This window comes from Planococcus citri, chromosome 5 (genome assembly GCF_950023065.1).
Source record: "Planococcus citri chromosome 5, ihPlaCitr1.1, whole genome shotgun sequence".
NCBI classification, from domain to species: Eukaryota; Metazoa; Arthropoda; class Insecta; order Hemiptera; family Pseudococcidae; genus Planococcus; species Planococcus citri.
The window spans coordinates 29,509,996-29,531,307 of record NC_088681.1 but is presented as its reverse complement, the minus strand read 5'-3'; the positions used below and the strand labels follow the sequence as shown (position 1 = coordinate 29,531,307).

The window sequence follows — 21,312 nt, the reverse complement described above, 5'->3', positions numbered from 1 at the left end:
CACTGCTGAAAATCCTCAACATTATGATGCTAGAGATTTGAGCAATTATGAACAAATTGTGTTACGTTCTTATGCTTATAGGCGTAAAAATGATAGACATAGCCCATACTATAAAGCTACAAATACTAACAAGTATAGAACCTTAATCAGGCCAATGCTAGTAAAGTACCACATTATTAAACAACAACAACAACAACAACCTCTGTCTGTAATAAAAGAAACTGAAACTGAAGATGAAGATGATGAATTCTATGATACCTCATTTTATGAGGATGAAGATCTTAAAAAAGGTTCTGGATTGCGTAAATTTAATACAGGGCAACCTGTGGAGTATGTTCATTGGAATACTGTTGATGAATTAGTTGAAAGACTGTGTCATTTGTGGGGTGAAATACAATCTGGCAACACAAATCCTATTTTACTCAATGAAATAGTCAACATTATTCAGGAATTCAAAGAACTTTGAAAAACGTTATATAGACTTATGAGCAGAAGAAAATTCATTATTTTAAAATGGATTATCGTTATCAAAGATATCTAAGATGCATGGAGGTAATGCCTGAGCCCGTAGGTACTTCTAGTCCTATTTATGGCAGAGGTATTATCAATTCTATGATTAATAATTTACCATTTGAAATGCATATGCCTGGCTACAATTATTTAGGTCCTGGTACCAAGCTTGAAAAGAGATTGAATGCAGGCAGCCAACCAACAAATAAACTTGATGAATTAGCTATGAATCACGATATAGCGTATTCAAAGTCTAAAAATTTGGATGATCGTCATGCTGCTGATTATGATTTACAAGAAGGAGCTTGGAAACGTGTGTTGGCAGATGATGCAGGGTTGGGAGAAAAAGCAGTAGCATGGTTAACAACTAATGCCATGAAAGCTAAAAGAGCTTTAGGTGCTGGCTTGCTAACAAAGTACCCTGTATCTCTGGAACCAGCAGAGCAAGAAAAACTTGCAGCAGCTGTACAGGCACAGAAAGGTGTTTCCTTAAAAGTTAGTACTATACGTACCAAAGAATCTGTGATGAGTGAGTCCTACTTACCACTAACAAAAAGTCAGATTGCAAATCTTAAAAAAGGTGGCAGTGGTAAGAAAACCATTAGATTATCAGCTGCTCAGGTTGAAAAGGTCAAGTCTGGAGGTTACCTTAAAACAATGCTTCAGTATGGTCCTGCAGCCATAGGTGCTGTTTCTGCTCTTGTTGATCTTTTCAAAAGTAAGGAAAAAGATGGCAAAGGTGTTTACATCAACAAGAAACCTAGAGGTTCAGGAGTTTACATTAATAAAAAACCAAAAAGTGGTGAAGGTGTTTACATTAATAAGAAACCTAAAGGTTCAGGTGTTTACATCAATAAAAAACCAAAAAGTGGTGAAGGTGTTTACATTAACAAGAAACCTAAAGGTAATGGTCTTTTGGATGAACTTCTAAAAAAAAAAAAGCTACTCCATTGAATAATTTGGAATTGACAGAGTATGCCATTCAATTAAAAATACCTTTCTTTAGAGGTGTATTCATGCGTGATAAGTTACCAACAAAAATTTTAAATAATGAATCTGCTATTGTGAATTTAGATTCAAGCTCTGGTCCAGGTACTCATTGGGTTGCATATGTGAAACGTGGTCAAAATGTAGAATATTATGACTCTTTTGGTGTTGCCCCACCAGCTGAACTACTTGTTTACTTTGGAAAGAAAGCCAAGGTAATTTATAATTATGAGCAAGATCAAAAATTAAGTCAAGTCATTTGTGGTCATTTGTGTTTGAAGTTTCTACATAAATACATATGATTTCAAAACTTTGATATTTGAAAAATGGATTTAGCTCTTGAATTGCACAAACCTGTGATTAAAAAATTTAAAACGCGCCAAATCATCACCAAAGGTATTGATCACATTTGGCAAGCTGATTTATTAATCATGACACAGTATAAAAAAGAAAATGATGGCTACACCAATATTCTGAATGTTATAGACTGTTTTAGCAAATATGCTTGGTGTATACCTCTGAAATCAAAGTCTGCCAAAGATGTTACTGAAGCATTTCGAAAAATACTCAAGGCCAAAAGACCTAATCGAAAACCTAAATTGCTGCATATTGATCGTGGTAAAGAATTTGTAAATTCTACTTTCAAAAAATTGTTGAAGGAATATAACATTACCATGTACCATACATTCACTGAGATCAAAGCAGCCATGGTAGAAAGATTTAACAGAACATTAAATGAGAAAATGAAGCTACATTTCGAAGTTAACCAAAATCATCATTGGATAAAAATTCTACCAAAGCTTGTTAACGAATATAATAAACACGACATACATAGATCTATAGGTATGACTCCTGCTTCTGTTACAACAAAAACAGAACCAGTAGTTTATCAACGTTTGTACGGGTTAAAAAAATTTAAATTACCAAAACCTACACTTAAAATAGGCGATCGTGTTCGAATAATTGCTTACAGATATACATTTGCAAATAAGTACTCGAGAAGATGGACAAAAGAAATTTTTATAATTGATAAGGTACACTATACAGTACCCATAACATATACCATAACAGCTTTGGATGGTGAAATAATCAGTGGAAAGTTTTACACTCAAGAGTTACAAAAAACAAAATTTTAACTATAAATAGAGGTATGGATGCTGCTACTGCTCATTATTAAAATGGGTTCGGTACAGATACCTTCTGTTCTACGTGCTGCTGTATTAGGATCTGTTGATAGAGAGATTCAGGAAAATGTGCTGCAAAAAATATTGAGATTCAAAAAATACTATGGCCAGATCTTCATATGTTCTACAAAACCAAATATTTTCAATTTGGACCAAAATGTGTTGACTTTCACCGATATAGGAGACTTACCAAAACCACTGCCACCAAATTCAGTGGTAATTCTGGAAAATATAGCTGCTTGTAAATCTCTTAAGCGTCTCATTAAACAACAGAATGTTTCCTGCATTTACTTGTGCAAAACGTACAGAGAATTACCTTCAGATCTAAGTTGGCCTCTCAATTATGCAGTTCTATTCCAACAGTCTGAAACTGATATTGCACAGTTTCATTCTGAACAAATTTTTGGTATGTCCTCTGCTTTATTTGCAGATCTGTGTGAATTTGTTTGGGATTCCCCTTCTTCAGAAAAAGATTATCTGGTAGTTGATATTTCCAAGTGGATATATATGAAAAATTTCAGGTTTTCGGTTAGGCTTCCTGCGCATGCGCAAATCATACCAAAAAAAGTATAAATACAACCACACTAACAGTTGGTCGTCATTACATCTCTAGCAACCATGGCGAACACATCTCGTTTTCGTGCTATCATCATGGCTATTGTAGAATTATTCTTGTTATGCGTACGACTCTTCAGACGTTCTCATAATATAGATATTCAAGAGCTGCATCCGTTCGATTGGGAAGCTGGTGGTGATTATTGTTGTCTGAAGCATTGTTTCAATACTGCTATGATTACTACTGTTGTTGATGGTCTAGCTTGTCGGGTGTGTGGTTCTTTTTGCATCTGCTACTGCAAATGTGTAACCTATATGGAGTGGCTTCATCGAAAGAAATTACAACAACGTCTCATTGAAGAAGAACTGAAGAGAAGACGTAAACACCCTGAATGCCCAAACTGCAAATGCTATCCCAAACATCTATAAAAGACACTACACTGGCTATTGTCCTTAATTCCAATATTCCATTTCGATTTTGATTCTGAAGCTGAAGATTAGCACTGTGTACCAAGTTATCCCCACCACAACAAAAAAAAAACCCTTTTCAGGGCTATAAATACAAGTACAATAACATCTGAAGCTCATTTATGATCATGGCTTTTGTACCGACAACACGTTGCAGTTCCTGCATGCCTCTGTATCAACCAAGTTCGTTACTACTTTTGTGTGGTAATAAAATTATTGATTGTATCGAGTCAGTAGAGGATATCAATTCTTTACATCTACCAAATACATTAAAAAGTCAACTGGAAGAGTTGGTTCCAGAAGTAAGTTCAGAATCAGACTGTCTGGGGTGTGGTAGCAGCTCGGAAGACAGTGATGATGGTGGTTGTTGTGGCGGTGGGGGTGGTATTGGTGGGGGTTATTTTGCATGCAATCTTTGTTATGCAGACAAACGTTCAGATTGTGACTGTTCAGTTTGCCCTCGTTGTCGTAGGAAAACACCAGAGTATAAGGTAGCCTATGAAAACGGATACTGTAACAGGTGTGATTGCAAATGCTGTAAATTTTGCAAGTGGTGTAAGCGAAAATTCTGCACAATTTCCTATACTTGTGCTAGCGATTACTGTGTCTTATGCCACTACTGCCTCCCCCACCCTTGCAAATACCCAAAGGCCTAGTCATAAATACGAGTGTTTAGTCACTTACAAGTCATTCTTAATTAGTATGCCAAACTTAGTAGAACTAGCTTCAATGACTTCACTAGTGCAAATTGATTGTGCAGCTAGTCCTGTTAAAATAACCTACCATCCAATGGCTCTTCAACTGCAAGCTGCAGATAAAATAATCGACAACATTAACTCGCTATTGAAAATATTACAACTACCACTGCCCAATATTATAATTGAGCACTTGATAGAATTATACATCAAGTACCATGATGCAGGCTACTTCAGTATGGATGAAGAAGACAACGATTCCGATTAGTTCCACAAATTACCCCCACCACTTTCAGAAATGTATAAGTAGAGCTACACCAACATCTCAGAGTCATTATACATCTGACACTCATACACGATGGACGTCTCTATCAAGAACTTTAATGATGTCAACGAGAAGAAGCCCTTTGAAAAATTTACCAACTTTACCATTGGTACTACTTTCAATGTTAAAACGTTTTTCAAATGCAAAACTGTCTACGGACAATCAGTTGTTGTCGAGACAGATGAATATCTGTTTCACTTACCTTCTCGATATACTCACCTATTCGATACAGATGAGAAGTTGCAGGCTTGGAAAGAAGAAAAAAATCTTCGCATCACTTACACAGATCTGCGTGGAAAATCAGTATTCTTAACGTTACACCAATCTTCTTAAGTTTATAAGTTTGTTAATTTTTATAATTGTAAAAATATAAAATGTAAAAAAAAATATAAAGAATAAAAAAATATAAAAAAAATATAAAAAATAAAAAATGTAAAAAAAATATAAAAAATAAAAATGCAAAAAAAAAATTTGAAAAAAAAAAAAAAAAAAAAAAAAAGTAGACGGGACACTTTGGGTTGGCGCCGGAAAGTCTAGGACCCCCAAAGTGACCCGCCTACTACTCATCTCATCTAATTCGTAAAATTCGGTGAAAAATTCGAAATATTTTATTATACTTATATTCTACTTTATAAAAAATTAAAAATATACAGAAAGACAAAACTTTTAAAGTAAAAAAAAAAGAGAAGAAAACGCAGAAAAATCCAGTGGGTAGTTCTTCTTTTTATTCAGCATTCTTGCAATTTTTTACTTGAAACAGATGATATGTGGGTATCTCAAATAAAATAATTGAATTCTTTTCAACTTTTTACTTTACTTTACGATAAAAAAGGATCACTATTCTTGAAAATTTTTCTACAGCTGGGGTCAAATTTTTCCAAATTTTGGCGGCGAGTGTAGAATGGAATAAAGTATGAACTCAGAATCAGAAACATCGAAAAAAAATAAATAAATATGCATAATAGAAAAAATTAAATACTTTCTTTTTTAAAAAAAACTAATTGTTAATATTTTCAATAACGTTTTGTCGATGTACTCGTAGATCTTTACGAGTATGGAAAAAATTGAGAAAATTATGAGAAAGGTACTCCAGTTGATCGAATTAGAAATTTAAGATTTCATTGGGCGTGAACAAAAAATCCAACATTTTTAAAAATATTGATATACTCGTAAATGAGGAAAATAGGTCTTAGATTTTAATTAATCATAATGGTTCGTGATTTGTGAACAGGGACCAAACAAAAGATTGAAAGCACATGCAAAAATACCTCACCAACCAAAATTCTGGGTACTCACATAGATTCATTTTTCAATTTTTGGCGAATTTCCGAAAATCAAATTTTGGCCAAGAAACCGAAATTGAATTAAAATTTTACGAGCTTCAGCTAAACTTTGATGTATATCCAATTTTCAACCTCTTAAATTGATCGAAAGCAGTTTCAAGCCTTTATGAGCAGTTTAGAAGGCTCCAGTAAATTTTTAGAAATCAAAACTTACAAAATCGCACTAACTCAATTTTGAAAGCTGATAGATTTGGTAAGTACCACATATTTAACCCTACAAATCGATTGAAGCAGGTTTCTAGTCCGTTGGGGCTGTCAACCCCCCTCCCAGCCGTTTCTCAGTCGGAATTTTTGGCAAAATTTCACACAAGTCGACAAAACAGAATACAGAAAAAATTGGCGATTCCCCTCTCCAAAAAAAAAAAAAAAAATACCTGACGGTAAAAAAGAGGTGTTTTGAAAAAGAACACTCGAGGGAGGCGGGTCACCTTTACCCTTCTTTTTTTTACCCTGACGTATTTTTGGAGGTAAAACATGTCAAACGATTTCCAAGAGTAGATTTTGCCAGTTCAAAATTACACATTTCTTCAGCAATATCATGGCAAAAAAATTGAAATATGGTGCCAAAATGACAGAAAACAATTTCTAAAAAAATTGCCCAAAAATTGGTTAAAGGCTTCAAAACTGTTCAAAAATACTGTAGGGCAAAAAAAAGGTACATGTCAAATTTCAGCTTTTTAGCTCTTCTTCTTCTTCATCATTCACTCGTATCAGAGCATCGTGACTACGGAGCCTTCCCAATCAGCTGCCTCCAACCTTCTCTGTCTTTGGCCTGCCTATAGTGGATTCCCTAAGGGTGAGCCCTGTAGCCTTTTTGATAAGGTCCGTATACCTTGTGGGCGATCTCCCGAACGACCTCTTTCCCTCTACTTGTCCCTGTACAGTCAGCTCCTCTAGGTTGTCTATGTCCAAAATATCTCAGGATCCTTTTTCTTACAATGGTGTTGAGTCTATCTTTCACACCTAGCTCTTCCAGTATTGACCTGTTTGTTCTTTTCTTGGTCCATGAGATTCTAAGCATTCGTCTATAGCAATACATTTCAAATGCATCTATCCAACTCTGGTATGTTTTCTTCACTGTCCATGTCTTGGAGGCATATAGGAATATTGAGAATACAAGCGTTTTTACAATCTTTATTTTGTTCTCTTGGTGATTCCATGGCTTTTCCACATTTGGTAGAGTTTTCCTACAGCTGTCTTCGCAATTGATGCACGTCTTCTTATCTCATCCTCTAAACCTCCCTTGTTGGTTATTAGGGAGCCTAAATATACAAAGCTTTATACTACTTCAATTCCATCTATCTCTTGCAGCTCAGGTTGGTTGTCGTTCACCCTGTCTATTATCATCATCTTAGTCTTTGATTTGTTCACTTTCAGACCCCTGGCTAGGCTAACTTGTTCAATGTTCAATCTTGCCCATGATCTCCTTCATGTAGTCCATGTTTTCAGCCAGTATTGTGGTGTCATCTGCGTATCTCAGATTTGATATTTTCCTGCCTCCTAGTATAACTCCTTTCTTCCACCCCTCTAGAGCTTCCCTCATTATCCATTCTCCATATGCATTGAACAATATTGGGCTGAGAATGCATCCCTGTCTCACTCCTTTGCAGGTCTTGAAGTGATCAGGCAGTTCCCCTTCTACCTTTACCTGTGCGGTGTTGTTTTTGTACACGTTCTTCATCGGTTCTATCAGGTGCTTTGGTACTCCCATTTTTCCAAGGTTTCCCCATAGTATCTTCCACTCAACGTTATCAAAGGCTTTTTCATAATCAATGAAGCAGAGGTAGATAGTTTTGTTGAATTCTCGAGCCTTTTCAATTAGGATTTGTTCTCTTGTTCCTCTTTCTGGAACAAAACCTGCCTGTTCTGGAGGTATTTGAGGAAGTATAAATGACTTGATACGTTTGTGTATGATATTTAGGAGTACCTTGCTGGCATGAGATATCAGGGAGATTGTTCTGTAGTTGGAACATTCGAGCTTTGACCCTTTTTTATGCAGGGGTATGTATATGGATGTGGTCCAGTCCTGTGGCCATTTGCGATCTTCTCATATTTTGTTACATATGTGGTGTAATATTGTGGTACTCTCTTTGGTTGCTGCTGTTATCATCTCTGCAATTACACCATCTGCTCCGGCTGATTTGTTTTTCCTGAGCTTTTTTATGGCTGCCAATCAGGTAAAATTTCGATTTTCCACAATTTTGGCGACACTGATTTTCAAAAATTCACCAAAAATTAGAGAATGAACTTTAGTGCTTGAAATTTTCTTCAGTGGGACATTTTTGCATGCAGATAGGTTCCTATTTCAATGTACATATAGCTTTGTTTGGACCCAAAAATGTTATTTTTACAAATTCAAGGATACTCCCCTCGTAGGTAACTTTTTTTTTGTCCTCTAAAACCAAAATTTGGGATCCCAAAAATTCAAAATTTTGATTTTGGGGCCCTCACTGTCCTCATTAGGTAAAAGAGGCCCTTTTAATTTACCCCCGAATTTTTTGATCGCCCAAATTTAAAAATTAGCTCCTCCTCTTATTAGGGTTTGAAAAAATCGTACGTTTACCTATTAGGTACCTTCAAATCGTAGATTTTTTTTTGACGAAAACAAAAAAATCGGTATCAAAACTGAATGGAGTGAAATCGTATTTGAAGCAATTTATAAGTTAACACGGCTTTACAAGAATGTTTGCGAAAATAGAAAATGTTGGCAAAAAAAAATGACAATAATTTCGTTATTTATACATAAATAACATACACATACGAGCTTTTGAGTTTTGTGATTCACGTTTTTCGAGTTTTAATAATTTTTTGTGTGATTTTCAGCAATTTTTTTTGTGAAATTTTGAATAAATGAGTTTCTGATCTTTTTTCTAATAGATAGGAAGTATTTACGAGTATCTTGAATAAGAAAAAAATGATGCAAGGAAATCTGGTATAAATTTTTGGGATAATTCAATGAAGATTTTATACACCTATTGAAGTAAAAGAGTACATATTAGCTTAGTAAAATAAAACTCAATTTTTCAGGCATTCGAAAATTTTTAAAACCAACATAGACTGACGAAAATAGCTCAAAAAATCGAGCGTTAAAAAATCAGCAATTTTTTCTGCTTTCGGGCACATTGTAGCCGAATTTCTCTCACCATATCAGGCATTAAATAAATTAAGGTGGCAACACTGTCAACTTTACAATTCTCCCTCCCTTTCCGCATTCAAGAACAAGCCAACTTAAAATAATATTATCTCTACTGTCTACAGCTCTAAACCACGTGACTTTTTCGATTTAATTTACTCGAAAAAGCCAAAGAAGAAAAAAAAATAACGCCGAGTTCATACCAAATTTCGACTAACTTGGTGCCTTCCGAACTCAAATACCCCAAATCTACGTACGTTTGTGTATACTTTAAGTAGCCGAATGACTGCAGATAAAAGAGCAAGAACCGAGACTAAAACACCCCGTACACTACTGATTGTGAAGCATTTCTCGCGGAGACGTTTTTATCAAACTGTTATGTTTTTTTTATCGCTCCAAAAAAAATATACCGTAATTTGATTACGGTTATTTTTTCTTTAAACCTCTCTAATGCCAACAACTCGTCGTGAAAAACTTGACGTTTCAAAAATCTTGATATCTAATCAACGAGCGTAGATTTTCTCCCTGAAAATGGCCGATATGAGAAATTTCCATCAAATATACTTTTGTTTTCGCCGTCCTTTGGAGAAGAAACGCATTAAAAACCAAGCCCGCGGTATTTTCTCCATTTTATTTTATTTTTTTGAAAAATTAAAAGCAGTCCTGCTTCCTGGTGTCGTCATTGTTTTACAATTATAATTCGAAATACAACACGTTAGTGTAAAAAGCAAAATTCAAACGGAAAATTATTATTCTTCGACTCGTCATCGTTATTTTTTTTCGTATCATTTTCAAACCCGGCAAAAAACAAAAAAGCAAGTTGACGGAAAATAATGCGAAAACAGTTGTACGTACATAAATGTTCACTGTCAATCTTAAGTCAATTACGTTCGATAAAAAAAAAGAAAAAAAATTGAGTAAAAACAGCCAATCAATCAAACCTTACACATTCATCTTTTCGTTATGACAATATGACGAATTAAATTATCCATTTACGAATATTCCATCGTGCTGTATTGCCATGCCTATGCCTGCGCCTGCTTTACTATGGCCATTTTTAAAGAAACAATTTTCTTCGCTATAAATATAGCTCATCATTTCAATTTACCTTTGACTGGCAGTCAAATAATTAAATTATCGACCGCTAACCAAAGAATCGAGTTTATTTAAAAATTTAATTCTTAGCTCAATACCTACTTTTGGTGTACGTACAATTCCTTTTTTTATTGTAGGAAAAAAATTTTGTTGCGTGGTACGTAGCTACTGGACGTGCACAATACGACGATGTAAACAAAAACTGCTGTTTATAAGTGTAAACACAAAGATATGGTACGCCTTTTGTCTAGCAAGATGCTTTACAGCAAATCGATATGCACTTTGTATCAAAGTCAATACTTTTAAAAAGGAATGAAAAATTTTCAATCACGAGATAATAAGGTTTGTTAGACAGCCTTTCAACTTGGCTACTTTTTGGTACAGTAGCCATGTAATTGTGTAAAAATGCGAGTGGGTAATTGAATTTCTTTGTGAAAGGGTAGAAAAAAAATTAAATGCATTACGAAAAAGAATATTAGACGCTACACGCTGAAAAAATTGCCTTAGATGTCGATAATGTGATCAAAAAATTAACAATTCGTTAAAAAAAATTATCTATTATATCGAGAATGTTTCTAAAGTCTGAATGAAACGAAATTGAAGAAAAAAAAATTGGTAAGTACTTTTATGTACTATTGAGAATTATTTTCTATTAAAAAAAATCTCATTAAACCCGAGACGCTTGAAAATTAACAGGCTTAATTCGTTTTCGATTCTCTAATGCTATAAAATTATCACCCCCATTTATAGCATGAATAAATAACCAAATAGCAGTTGTGAGTCTTAGCTGAGAAAATATACTTAATTTTTAAAACACTTCCGCTAAATTATTCCCTTTTTCTTAATTGCAAATATTGTACTTAGTTGAAATTCATTTCGCTCGGTTAATTTCCAACTCGGCTGGAGGGCACCTTAAGTGTATCCCCTTACTCTTAAAGAGTAAACGGTACTCTTTTTTTTTCTTCAAAAAACCACAACGACGCTTGATGTTGATAAACCTTTATTTTGCTTCGGAAATCACTTGAGTTGAAAAAGTATAGGGTTAAAAAATTGATCATTCGTAAATGATGAACTAGGCTACCGATACTATAAGGTTGTTAGCGTTAACGCCACGTTATATGTAAAATATCACTAGGTGAGTGTTCTAGAAAAGAACATCAAAGGTCATACGCACTTTTATTTTTACCCTAAAACGTTACACACTAAATTCTTTATAAAACGACTTGGATAAAATTTCACCTTTTGCATACAGGCGAAATCATGTATCTTTCTGTCTACCGATTTCGACTTCCACGCAAATCATTCGAGAGCAATTAAATGTTACTTTGATCGATAAAGGCAAAATTTTACCATATATTCCTTTTAAACGAGCTTCTCACATGGAAATTCCTGCCAACGCCAACGAAAGCGTATGCAACTTAACGTACACGTGTGAAAATAAAGTTGCCCGACCTCTTGTCACAGGTGCGTTGTTTGGGGTACGACTACACACTCGTACGACGAAGGCGAAGGCGAAGGCGAAGCCAAACCAACCAAGTCGACGAAATTACGACTTATTTTATTGGAAATACTTATCTAAGAATTTTCAGCACTATGGTAAAGCTAAACACCTAACCAATCCAAGTGCTGAGTGATTAGGAGACAGAATTTCAACGTTATCCTGTCCCTGTCACTTGCCAGAGACGAAGGTTAATGCTGAAATGATGTGTGGTCGTGAGATTATAATATACTGCAGACTGTCTACGCTGCGGGGATAATAGTTATTCAGATAATGATGTACATTCTGTACTTCAACAACTTTATTTTGTTTATTCGAATAATTTAGCGTTTCGAGTAAGATGTTGTAATGGGGATTTATAAAATGTGAAATGAATTAGACATATTCTTAAAAAGTGTCAAAATATTTTATCTTTTTGAGTAGATAGTGGGTTGAATTGATAATGGATGAGTTTGGCTATATGTAGGCCTCTAATACTAAATTCCACCTTTGTTTCTCATTCTTGTAAATGATCATCCCCCGCATTGTCATCAATCTTTAAAGCTGAGTATTTTTAGAATCAATTGGCTTATTGAATGTTGTAAGGGTTCAATGTCTTCGAAGATGGGTTTTTTATATTTTTATTATTAAAATAAATTATCGTCGAAATTATGATTGTACTTCAGGCGTTTAAATTCTCGAGTTACTATTAAAAGTGAAATTCTAAACATTTAAAAATCTTAATATACAACTACTAAACATGATACGAGGAAGATGGGAAAAAGGAGATATATTTATTTTGCAACAGAAGATAATCTGTGTACATTTCGTAGATTTGTTTAGTTTCCTTATAGAAAATTTGCAGTTCTTTTTTTTCAAAATTTTGCAAAATCCAAACTTGAATAGTTGAATTTACAAAAAAAATCCGTAAGGTTGGCAGCACTATGCCTGCTCGTCTCGAATACGTAGATCTTGAGTAGTTGAACTTTGAGATGGCTAATTAAAATAAATAATCTAATCCACGATTGTAATTTCTTCTGTTTCAGGTTAGTGCAAATTTTCTCTACATGGAACTCATATCATGAGAATAAGTAAGTTATTTCTATGATTTTATGAAAGAATCACTCACTTATTGAAGGAATTCACTCTGTGTCGTTTAAATTCGGGAAGGAATCTGAAGATTGGAGAGAGGAGAAAAAAGAGAGTTATTCGATAACCAATTTCCTTTGCACACTTCGTCACCTGCAGACCTCCATGAATCTAAAAATCAGAAATTACACGAATTTATCCCAGAAAATCGAATGGTACTAACTCTGAGAAATAATTTCAAAATTTTGTAATGTAGAGATAAATTTGAACTCTGAAATTATTTCAAAATTTCATAAATTGGAGGAAATGAGAACTCTGAAAAACCAAAATTTAAAATTTGAGAATTCGAATTCTGAAAACTGATTTGGAATTCTGTGATTTGGAAGAGATGGAAATTTTGAAAATTGAGTAGAAATGTTGTAATTTGGAGGAAATATGTAGAAATTTTGAAAAAAAAATTGAAATTTTAAAATTCTGAGAAACAATCCCAAATTTAGGAGTTTGGAAGAGATAAAAACTCTGAAAAATGATTTCAAATTTTGTGATTTGGCGCAAATATAAACAGTGGAAAACACTTTAAAATTTCATAATTTGGGAGAGGGGGGATGCAAAATCTGAAAAACAATTTGAAATTTCCTGGTTGGGAGATGATGCGACCTCCAAAAACTGAATCGAGATTTCGTAGTTTAAAGGTAGCAAGCTGCGAAAAATGAAACAAAATTTTTTAATTTGGAGGGATAAGGCACTTTGAAAATCAGCTTAAAATTTCGTAATTTAGAGGCAATGCGAGCTCTAAAAATCAGTTTGAAATTACGTTGGTAATTCAGAGTACATTCAGGCTTCGAAAATTGAATCAAAATTTGATGATTTGTAGGCAATGTAAGCTCCAAATATCAACTTGAAATTTCGTGGTTTGGAGACAATGCGAGATTCAAAAATGAATTTAAATTTAATAATCGAAAAATTAAGCAAAATTTTGTAGTTTGGAGACAATATGAGTTCTGAAAATTAATGTGAATTTTTGTGATTTGAAGGTAAAGCGAGATCCGAAAAATGAACCAAAATTTTTTAATTTGGAGAGTGTGCCAACTATGAAAATCAGATTGAAATTTCGTTATTTAAAAACCATGTGAGCTCCAAAAATTGAATCAAAATTTTGTAATTCGGAGGCAATACTATAACTTCTGAAAAGCAATTTGAAATTTCTTAACTTGGAGAGGCAATGCAAATTTTGAAAAACAATTTGAAATTTTGTAATTCGGAGAGATCAGAATTCTGAAAAACAGATTGAATTTTTATAATTTGGAGGCAATGCAAATTCTGAAAATTGATTTAAAATTTCATAATTTGGAAGCAATATGAATTCCGAAAAACAATTTTAAATTTAATTGTTTGAGCAGAGATAAACAAACTCTGAAAAATGAAAAACAATCTGAAATTTCGTAATTCGGAGGTAATGGAATTCTGGAAATTGACTCAATTGTCACTTTTCAATTTTATTCTCTGTTGACTTCATTAAGTACTTTTGTTTTGCCTACATTTATTTTTCATTGCATGTTTTGTTCGTTGAATCTACACTTCTGTCCCAGCAAGCACAATTTGCACTTCTCTCATGATTTCCTTCGCATGCATGTTGAAGAGTCTTGGGGAGAGTGGACTCCCTGTTTTTCAAAATTTTTGAAGCCCATAACTCTGCCAAATGAGCTCTCATGAGATCAAAATGATCATGTAATGAGGTTCTGGTTTGTTTTCTATGTTTTGTATGTATTTTGTAATTTTATTTTTGGATCGAAGAAGTGAACTTTGTGGTAGAATGTTTTGTTAAATTTTGGAAGCCTTTGAAATAAATTGCAGTTATTAAAATTGAATTTAATTGGATTAATTTTTTCTTTCTCCCCCTTTGTCTTCATGTTTCACTCAAAACACAAGCATAGCTCAAAGCTCTCCAGAACTGTCATGATGAAGAGGAGAGGGGTGCTTGCGCTCATCGCCTATATTTTCAAAATTAATAGTGGTTCTATAAACAAGTTCTTTTGCCAGTAGAGCAAAAAAAGTTTTATTTGTCCCTTCCTCGGGCCTCAGCCTCTTTATAATAATGATGAAAAAAGTGAATTTTTATATACCGAGTAAGATACACCAAGGTAGATAGTAATGGCAAAAACAAACATTCAGGATAATTTCCTCGCATCATAACAACTTTTAAATCCACTAAAAATGTTAACGATTCACCTCATCGTAATGATTCCTGTAGGGCTGTTAATACATACGTAAAATTCCTGAAATCTTTTATAACATCACGCGAGTATAAACTACAACAATATGAATTTTTTCCAACAAAGAGTTTGCTACTCTACCTAGTATACCTACCTACCTGCCTTTCTAGTTTAGGAATATTTAGCTCGCGCGTTCAAGTTGTTTTTATCTAACATGGTCCACTTACCTGCAACAAAAATAATTATTTCAGTTAGCGATTAAACCAAAACTTGCGAATAACATTATTAGACAACTTAGCGTATGCTAAACAAACAGAAAACTTTTGAAATATTACCGTTACGAGAAGGTTAACGCTAAAAATCTCTCGTAAACTCGATGAAAATGCTTTAATTTATTTTCGCATATCAACTCTCTAGTCCCTAACTTATAACTGACGAAATTAAGTACGAATATCATTACACAAAAGGTTGAAAGATAACACTGGCAAAATTTTACAACTTTCATTACACGAATAGTACAACTACCAAGGACCAGCACGACACGACAACACGAGTACGAAATACTCATGCAAACGAAAAAGACTCCCGAGTAAAATAGGTGAAATGCCCCTGTCGTCGGATTTTTGAAATTTTGATAAAACATTGTTAAATTTTTCAAAATAACCGATTTGCAAATTTTCAACCGCTCAAAAGTGGTTTTGCGTTGAGCCCTTTTTCGAGAAATAAGATGAGAAATTATTTCGAAGAAAAAAAATTTGTGAGCTTGACTTTTAATCATCACGCACCTAATTCAAAAAAATCATTCTGAAGCGTAAAAAAATGATTTAATCTTCTTTTAGTAACAATTCAACAAATACATGGAAAGGCAAATTGGATTAAAATTAGTGACAAGTTTTTAAAAACGTTATGATTATGAATTACTTCCTATACTGTAGCAAATCAACGTCTCAAATTAGCCTCAAACTGAGTAACTTTTATTCAATTTATACGTACATTTCACATTGACAAATCAGCGGATAAAATTACTTCTCGATATCGTCCTTTGACCACCACTCGGTCAACTTTTCGTTAAACATTTTATAATTCAGGGCCACGCTCGTGACCTCACTCTGCTCCCCCGAGAAAAAAGTAAAATAAGGATTACTACGATCATGATCACGAAAACGCAGAAGGAGCTGCTCATAAGGAATAAAAAACGAACGTTTCACTTTTTTCAACTCATCGTCTACAAATACCATTTCAACAACTTTCACGAGATCATCGAAACGATTATAAAGGATTTCAAAATTTTTAGAGTTTTTGTAGGCAAAGGTGGCCATCCTTGATACGAACTTTCGCTTCACCACCAATCTTGAGGTAAGATCGTTTTCAAAAGTTTCGTCGATAAATTCGCTGAATTTATTCCATTTATTGACGTCGGTAATGAGGCCAATTTCACAAGAGTGTGCTCTTAATTCTTTTTTCAGGAACTGTTCTGTGAATACTTGTGCAGTTCTTGCATCATAAGAACAATAAAATTTTATTTTTCCAGCGAATTTTTCATACTCTTGATCACGGATTAACAAACCATATAAATATTTTTTGAAATGGCGAGACTGCAATACGAATTCTTTCAACGCCAATTGGTCTTTGAAGTCTGGCAAAAATGAGTTCACTAAAAAGTTGAACGATTCAGAACTACACTTGAAAAAAAAAGGGCTTTCAGCTACCTTGAAAATCAGTTTTTTCCTCTCTTCTGAAGAGAAATGATAAAGTAATTTGTTGACAAATTCTAGAAGGCTGGGGCCGTCCAGACAACAGTGAATGTATGAGCACAGCCGGGATTGGACGTGAATCAGGTAATTTCTTTGAGAATCAGAAGCAGTATCCCAAATCTCAACCAATGAAGACATCAATGCAGGATTACGTTTAGTACGAAAGATTTGCTGAAGGATAATTACCGAAAATTCTATCTCTTTGATGTGATTTTTAGTATGTCTCCAAATGCAAAGTGCACATCGTGGAGAATCGGAATAGCACATGAAGAAAGAAAATATTCCCATTCCGATATCAGAAAGTTTTGCAAACAAACGTCTTTGCTGATTGCAATTCATTTTAGAAATTGTTTGCTCCAAAAATGCGCAAGTCGAAGTGTTGTAATATTGGTCATTTATCCCGTACTCGTCGAAAGCTCGATAAATCCAATCTTTGGCGATTGCTACCTGATCATAGTCACTTGAAAGGCTCCAGAAGTAATAGTTTATGAACCGATCACGAATATTGAAGTTCACTGCTAGGGCGTAATATGCCACTTTACACAGTTCATTTCGAAGGTAACAAATCCAATAAAAAAATACCCAGCCGTTGGAACGTGTCATATTTGCATAAAATTCTGCCGGAAGCGAATCCAACGAAAATTCTTTCATCTCTTCTTCCAAGCAATAGACGCTCATAATAATAAATTTATGCACGTTGGTCAAACAGTCGACTTGTAGCATGTTTTTGGCAGTTTTTCTGCAGTCGATTTCACCATTCATCGACCAAACAAACCAGTTAGGATCAATGCTAGGAATATCATAATCGTACTTGGAAAATTTCTTGGGAAATTCCATGTAAAATAAAAAATGTTGCCCCCATTGTTTAATCCTTCGATCAACTTTCAGTAGTTCATTTTCGAGTATATCTCCAATGCAACTAGGAATATTCAAATCCTGTCTCAGTTGTACAAAACGTTCTTGATGAGAACAATCTTGCTCATTTTCAAGCTGAATTTTCTCCGAGCCACTGCACCATATTCTTTGAGCTACTTGGTATGATGTTATTTCTTGTAAGTTTGGTACGTTGTAAAGATATACAAAACGATCGTTGCTGCTACCGACAATACGATTTCCTTCGTGTGTTTGATTAGTGGACATCTTGAGTGATCTGTAATATTTAAAATTAAATTATTGTTGTGCTGGTTTTCAGAAGCCCAGAGTTGGGAGAAAACTTACAATTTAGTCGCTTTTCACTGATTTCAATTCACAGAAAAGTTACATAATTTTAATCACCATAATAGCTTAATCTTATGAAAATACCAAAACTACCTAAACCTAACTCATTTCAAGGCTAAGAAGGCATAGGGGCAACGTTGCAATTTTTCTTAAAAGGTGGATATTTGGAAGTAGGTACCTACTTAATGAAATCGCATTTACATTTTATTTGAATTCAACAACGCACTATTTATGACGAGCGGAGATAGCGACGAAATTGAACATCTGAACACGAAAAAAAGTCATATTTACAAACTACAGACTACCTTGACATTTTTCAAGTAACAGCATTAAAAATTTTAAAATAAAATCTTGCAAGAACGTGACAGGTAGTTAAGAGCATTATTGTGCATTTTCTATGTTTCGAAACCTGATTTTTTTGAGAAGTTTCCACTACTTTATGATTAATTAATGATTTTTACTCTAGAATGATTATATTGTGGGTTAAAATCGCAGACGTCTCTCAAAATAAAGGAGGTTAAAAAAATTATGATATTAGGGTAAAATTTTAAGAGCAGTGAGTAAGAAATAATTTCTTGTGGTCATCCTATGATGAAAAATAAACGCTGATTTCAACGAGCTACTCAGTTTTTCTCTACGATGACTAGACTGGGTGTCCAACAAAACTACAAGACATAAAATCACGACTTTTTCATGATTTTTCATGACGTATTTTTCACATTTTTCCGCATGAAAACAACCTCTCCTCCCCCCCTCAAAAAAATAATAATTAAATATCTTGAAATGCCAGAACATTTCCATTTCATCAACGAAAACTGTCTATATGTATACTTCTCGTTTAATTATCGCAGCTCTCAAACCCAGTAGGTAAATAAGAAGGGTGTCTAGCAAAATCTGAAAACTAAAAAGAGAGTTTTTTTTGGAAGGACATTTTCAAAATTGGAAATGTGCTTATCCTCATCCCCTTTTATTTTCACAAAAAAAATTTTAAACAAAAAAATAATCAAGAAAATACATCAAACAATGGAAATGATCAATCGGTTTTCATTAACAAAATAATTTAATTTTTTACTATTGTAGTACCTACCTATTTAATTGCTTATTTTGACGCTAAAAAAAATGAAAATTCTGAAAAATTGAGTTTTCATTTTTCGGTTGATTTTGATTAAATTACAGGATTATTTGGAAATTCGGGGGAAAAACGATCTTCGGACAAAGAGGAGGACTTTTTTCTGACTTGTTTGAAAAAAAGGTCCCATATAGGCAAAAAGACAAACTTTTACCGGATCAAAAATTAGGTATTTCTGTTTTCTTCATTTTTCTGATTTTTTGAACAAATTTTTTATTTTTATTTTATTTTATGGGATTTTAAAAAAAATTTAAATTGTGTTTCCAGAAAAATTCATGACTATTTCATGACTTTCATGACCGTTATACCGTATACGTACATCCTGTTAGACAATGAGTATTGAGTCTTTAAAAAATGTCCTGAAGGGGTAAAAAAAAATTGGCGCGTTGCCCCAACCTAATTAAATTAAAGATTTTATGAAAACCGAATCTTGTTGAGCAATATATTCTGATTTTAACAGGCTTTTTTAGTTTTTCTCTAACTTCATTAGATCAAAAAAATTCCGAATAATGCCATTAGGGGGATAAAAAATAGGGCCCTTAGCCCTATTTATACATATGTATCAAATCATGTAAAACTTTGAAAAAAAAAATTCAAAATGTTTGATATTTTCAAAAGTTTGAGCAAAAAAGAGGGTCACAAAAGATCGAGCTCATACCTACATATTGTGATCATCATTTGGGTATTTTAGTGCAATTTTGTCATTTTAATATTATTACAAAACCAGTATCGTGTTCAATTTCTAAAATGTGCCTACCTATTGAGTTCATGATACATAGATTGACTATCTCTAAGTAGGTATTAAGTGGGCGATATTCAATTTTCGATCATTTCAGCGATCTGCGTGTGTATTTTCAAAAATAATCTCACCAAACACTTTCAAGATAATATGATTTTAATACTCACTATAGTTAGTTAGCAATAAAAATACATACGTACCTACCTAAGTGAAGTGATCCACGAAATAGTAGTAATCTAACATGAAACTCAAATGAACGCGAGCACGTGTTAATGAACATACAACCAGACAGGTCTTCCTCTTCGTTATAAATGCAATGCATCAAAAGACTACACTAAACGAGTTCCTAGTTCTTACATTCAAAGTCCTAACGTTAGTTTGTACTTTGTACCTATGCTTCAACAGAGATGTTTAGATGAAACCGGAAGTCGAAATGTCAAGATTAGATCTTCACCTACATATGTACATACAAATACCAAGTATGCGCAGCTGCCATGTTTTCCCTTGAGGATAGCCATCTATACATACACCATCCATGCTTAAAACTGTACTAAGTTATCAACCAACACGTTTATGTCTTACATCATTCATTATTGTTACATTTTTCCTATGGAATAGTTGTTTGATTTTAAAGTTTGAAAAAAATTCCTTTAAAAATTTCAAATAATACTTGAAATTTAAATGGCAAATCGAGAAAGTAACAATTCGGGAAATACAAATACAAATGTACCTATGTATCGAAGACGAATTCTATCGTCAATATGAGTAACATTTTTGATGAAATTAATTTCTTTCTCAGCGTTGCCACTCACCTTTAGAAACATTTGCGGATAAATAAAAACAAACCGGGAACAAAGGCAATAACACTGCTCTTTTTTTTTCTCACAGCAGCAGCGAGTTTATTAACAAAGATTACTTATACAAAGAGAAAAAGAAACAGGCGATCTTGTAAAAAAAGTAAAAAAATTAAAAAGCTTTTCTCTCAGAATTCTCTGTTCAGAGCTGTTGACGAATTTCACATCCAAGAAATTTCTACACTTTATTTATTTTAGAAGATGAATCGTCCTTTTTTTCTTTCTTTCTTTTATACAAAATAAAGAGTTGAAAAAAAAAACGTAAAAAAATGCCTCAATTTCAGTCATTTTTTTTCTTCTATACGCAGTCTTTGGGGTATTTCCTGTAAAAGGTAGGTATATTCGACCAATAATAATACGATCGAATGTACATATGTGACATTGTGATTGATGATAATCAGATTGAAATAATTTTATGCCAAAAAATTCAATATTAGTTTCCACACGCGTGATTCTCATAAGCCCACCCAGTAGTGATGGCGAATCAGTCGCAAAAATCACGTCGACTATTTCTATTCATCGTCAGTTTCCATTGATGGCTTTG

At 33.7% G+C, this 21,312-nt stretch overlaps 3 protein-coding genes across 4 annotated transcripts in view; 2 read left to right on the top strand and 1 right to left on the bottom strand.

Moving 5' to 3' along the window:
* The window catches only part of LOC135848145 (arrestin homolog), a 216,332-nt gene that overhangs the window by 26,554 nt on the left and 168,466 nt on the right, over positions 1-21,312 (top strand). The window lies entirely within an intron of this gene.
* Positions 514-7,200, top strand: LOC135847045 (uncharacterized). Its single transcript, XM_065366426.1, has one exon. The coding sequence runs from the start codon at positions 514-516 to the stop codon at positions 1,462-1,464; it is 951 nt and encodes a 316-aa protein (XP_065222498.1). The 3' UTR covers positions 1,465-7,200.
* LOC135848123 (uncharacterized) lies at positions 15,877-20,333 on the bottom strand. Of its 2 annotated transcripts, none has more exons than XM_065367913.1 (2): positions 20,115-20,333; positions 15,877-17,978 (listed from the first exon to the last, which is right to left on the bottom strand). In XM_065367913.1, the coding sequence occupies exons 1-2, from the start codon at positions 20,234-20,236 to the stop codon at positions 16,097-16,099; spliced, it is 2,004 nt and encodes a 667-aa protein (XP_065223985.1). In that variant the 5' UTR covers positions 20,237-20,333; the 3' UTR covers positions 15,877-16,096. The 2 variants fall into 2 exon arrangements, with proteins under 2 accessions (XP_065223985.1, XP_065223986.1); XM_065367914.1 differs by having other exon boundaries at positions 20,119-20,333.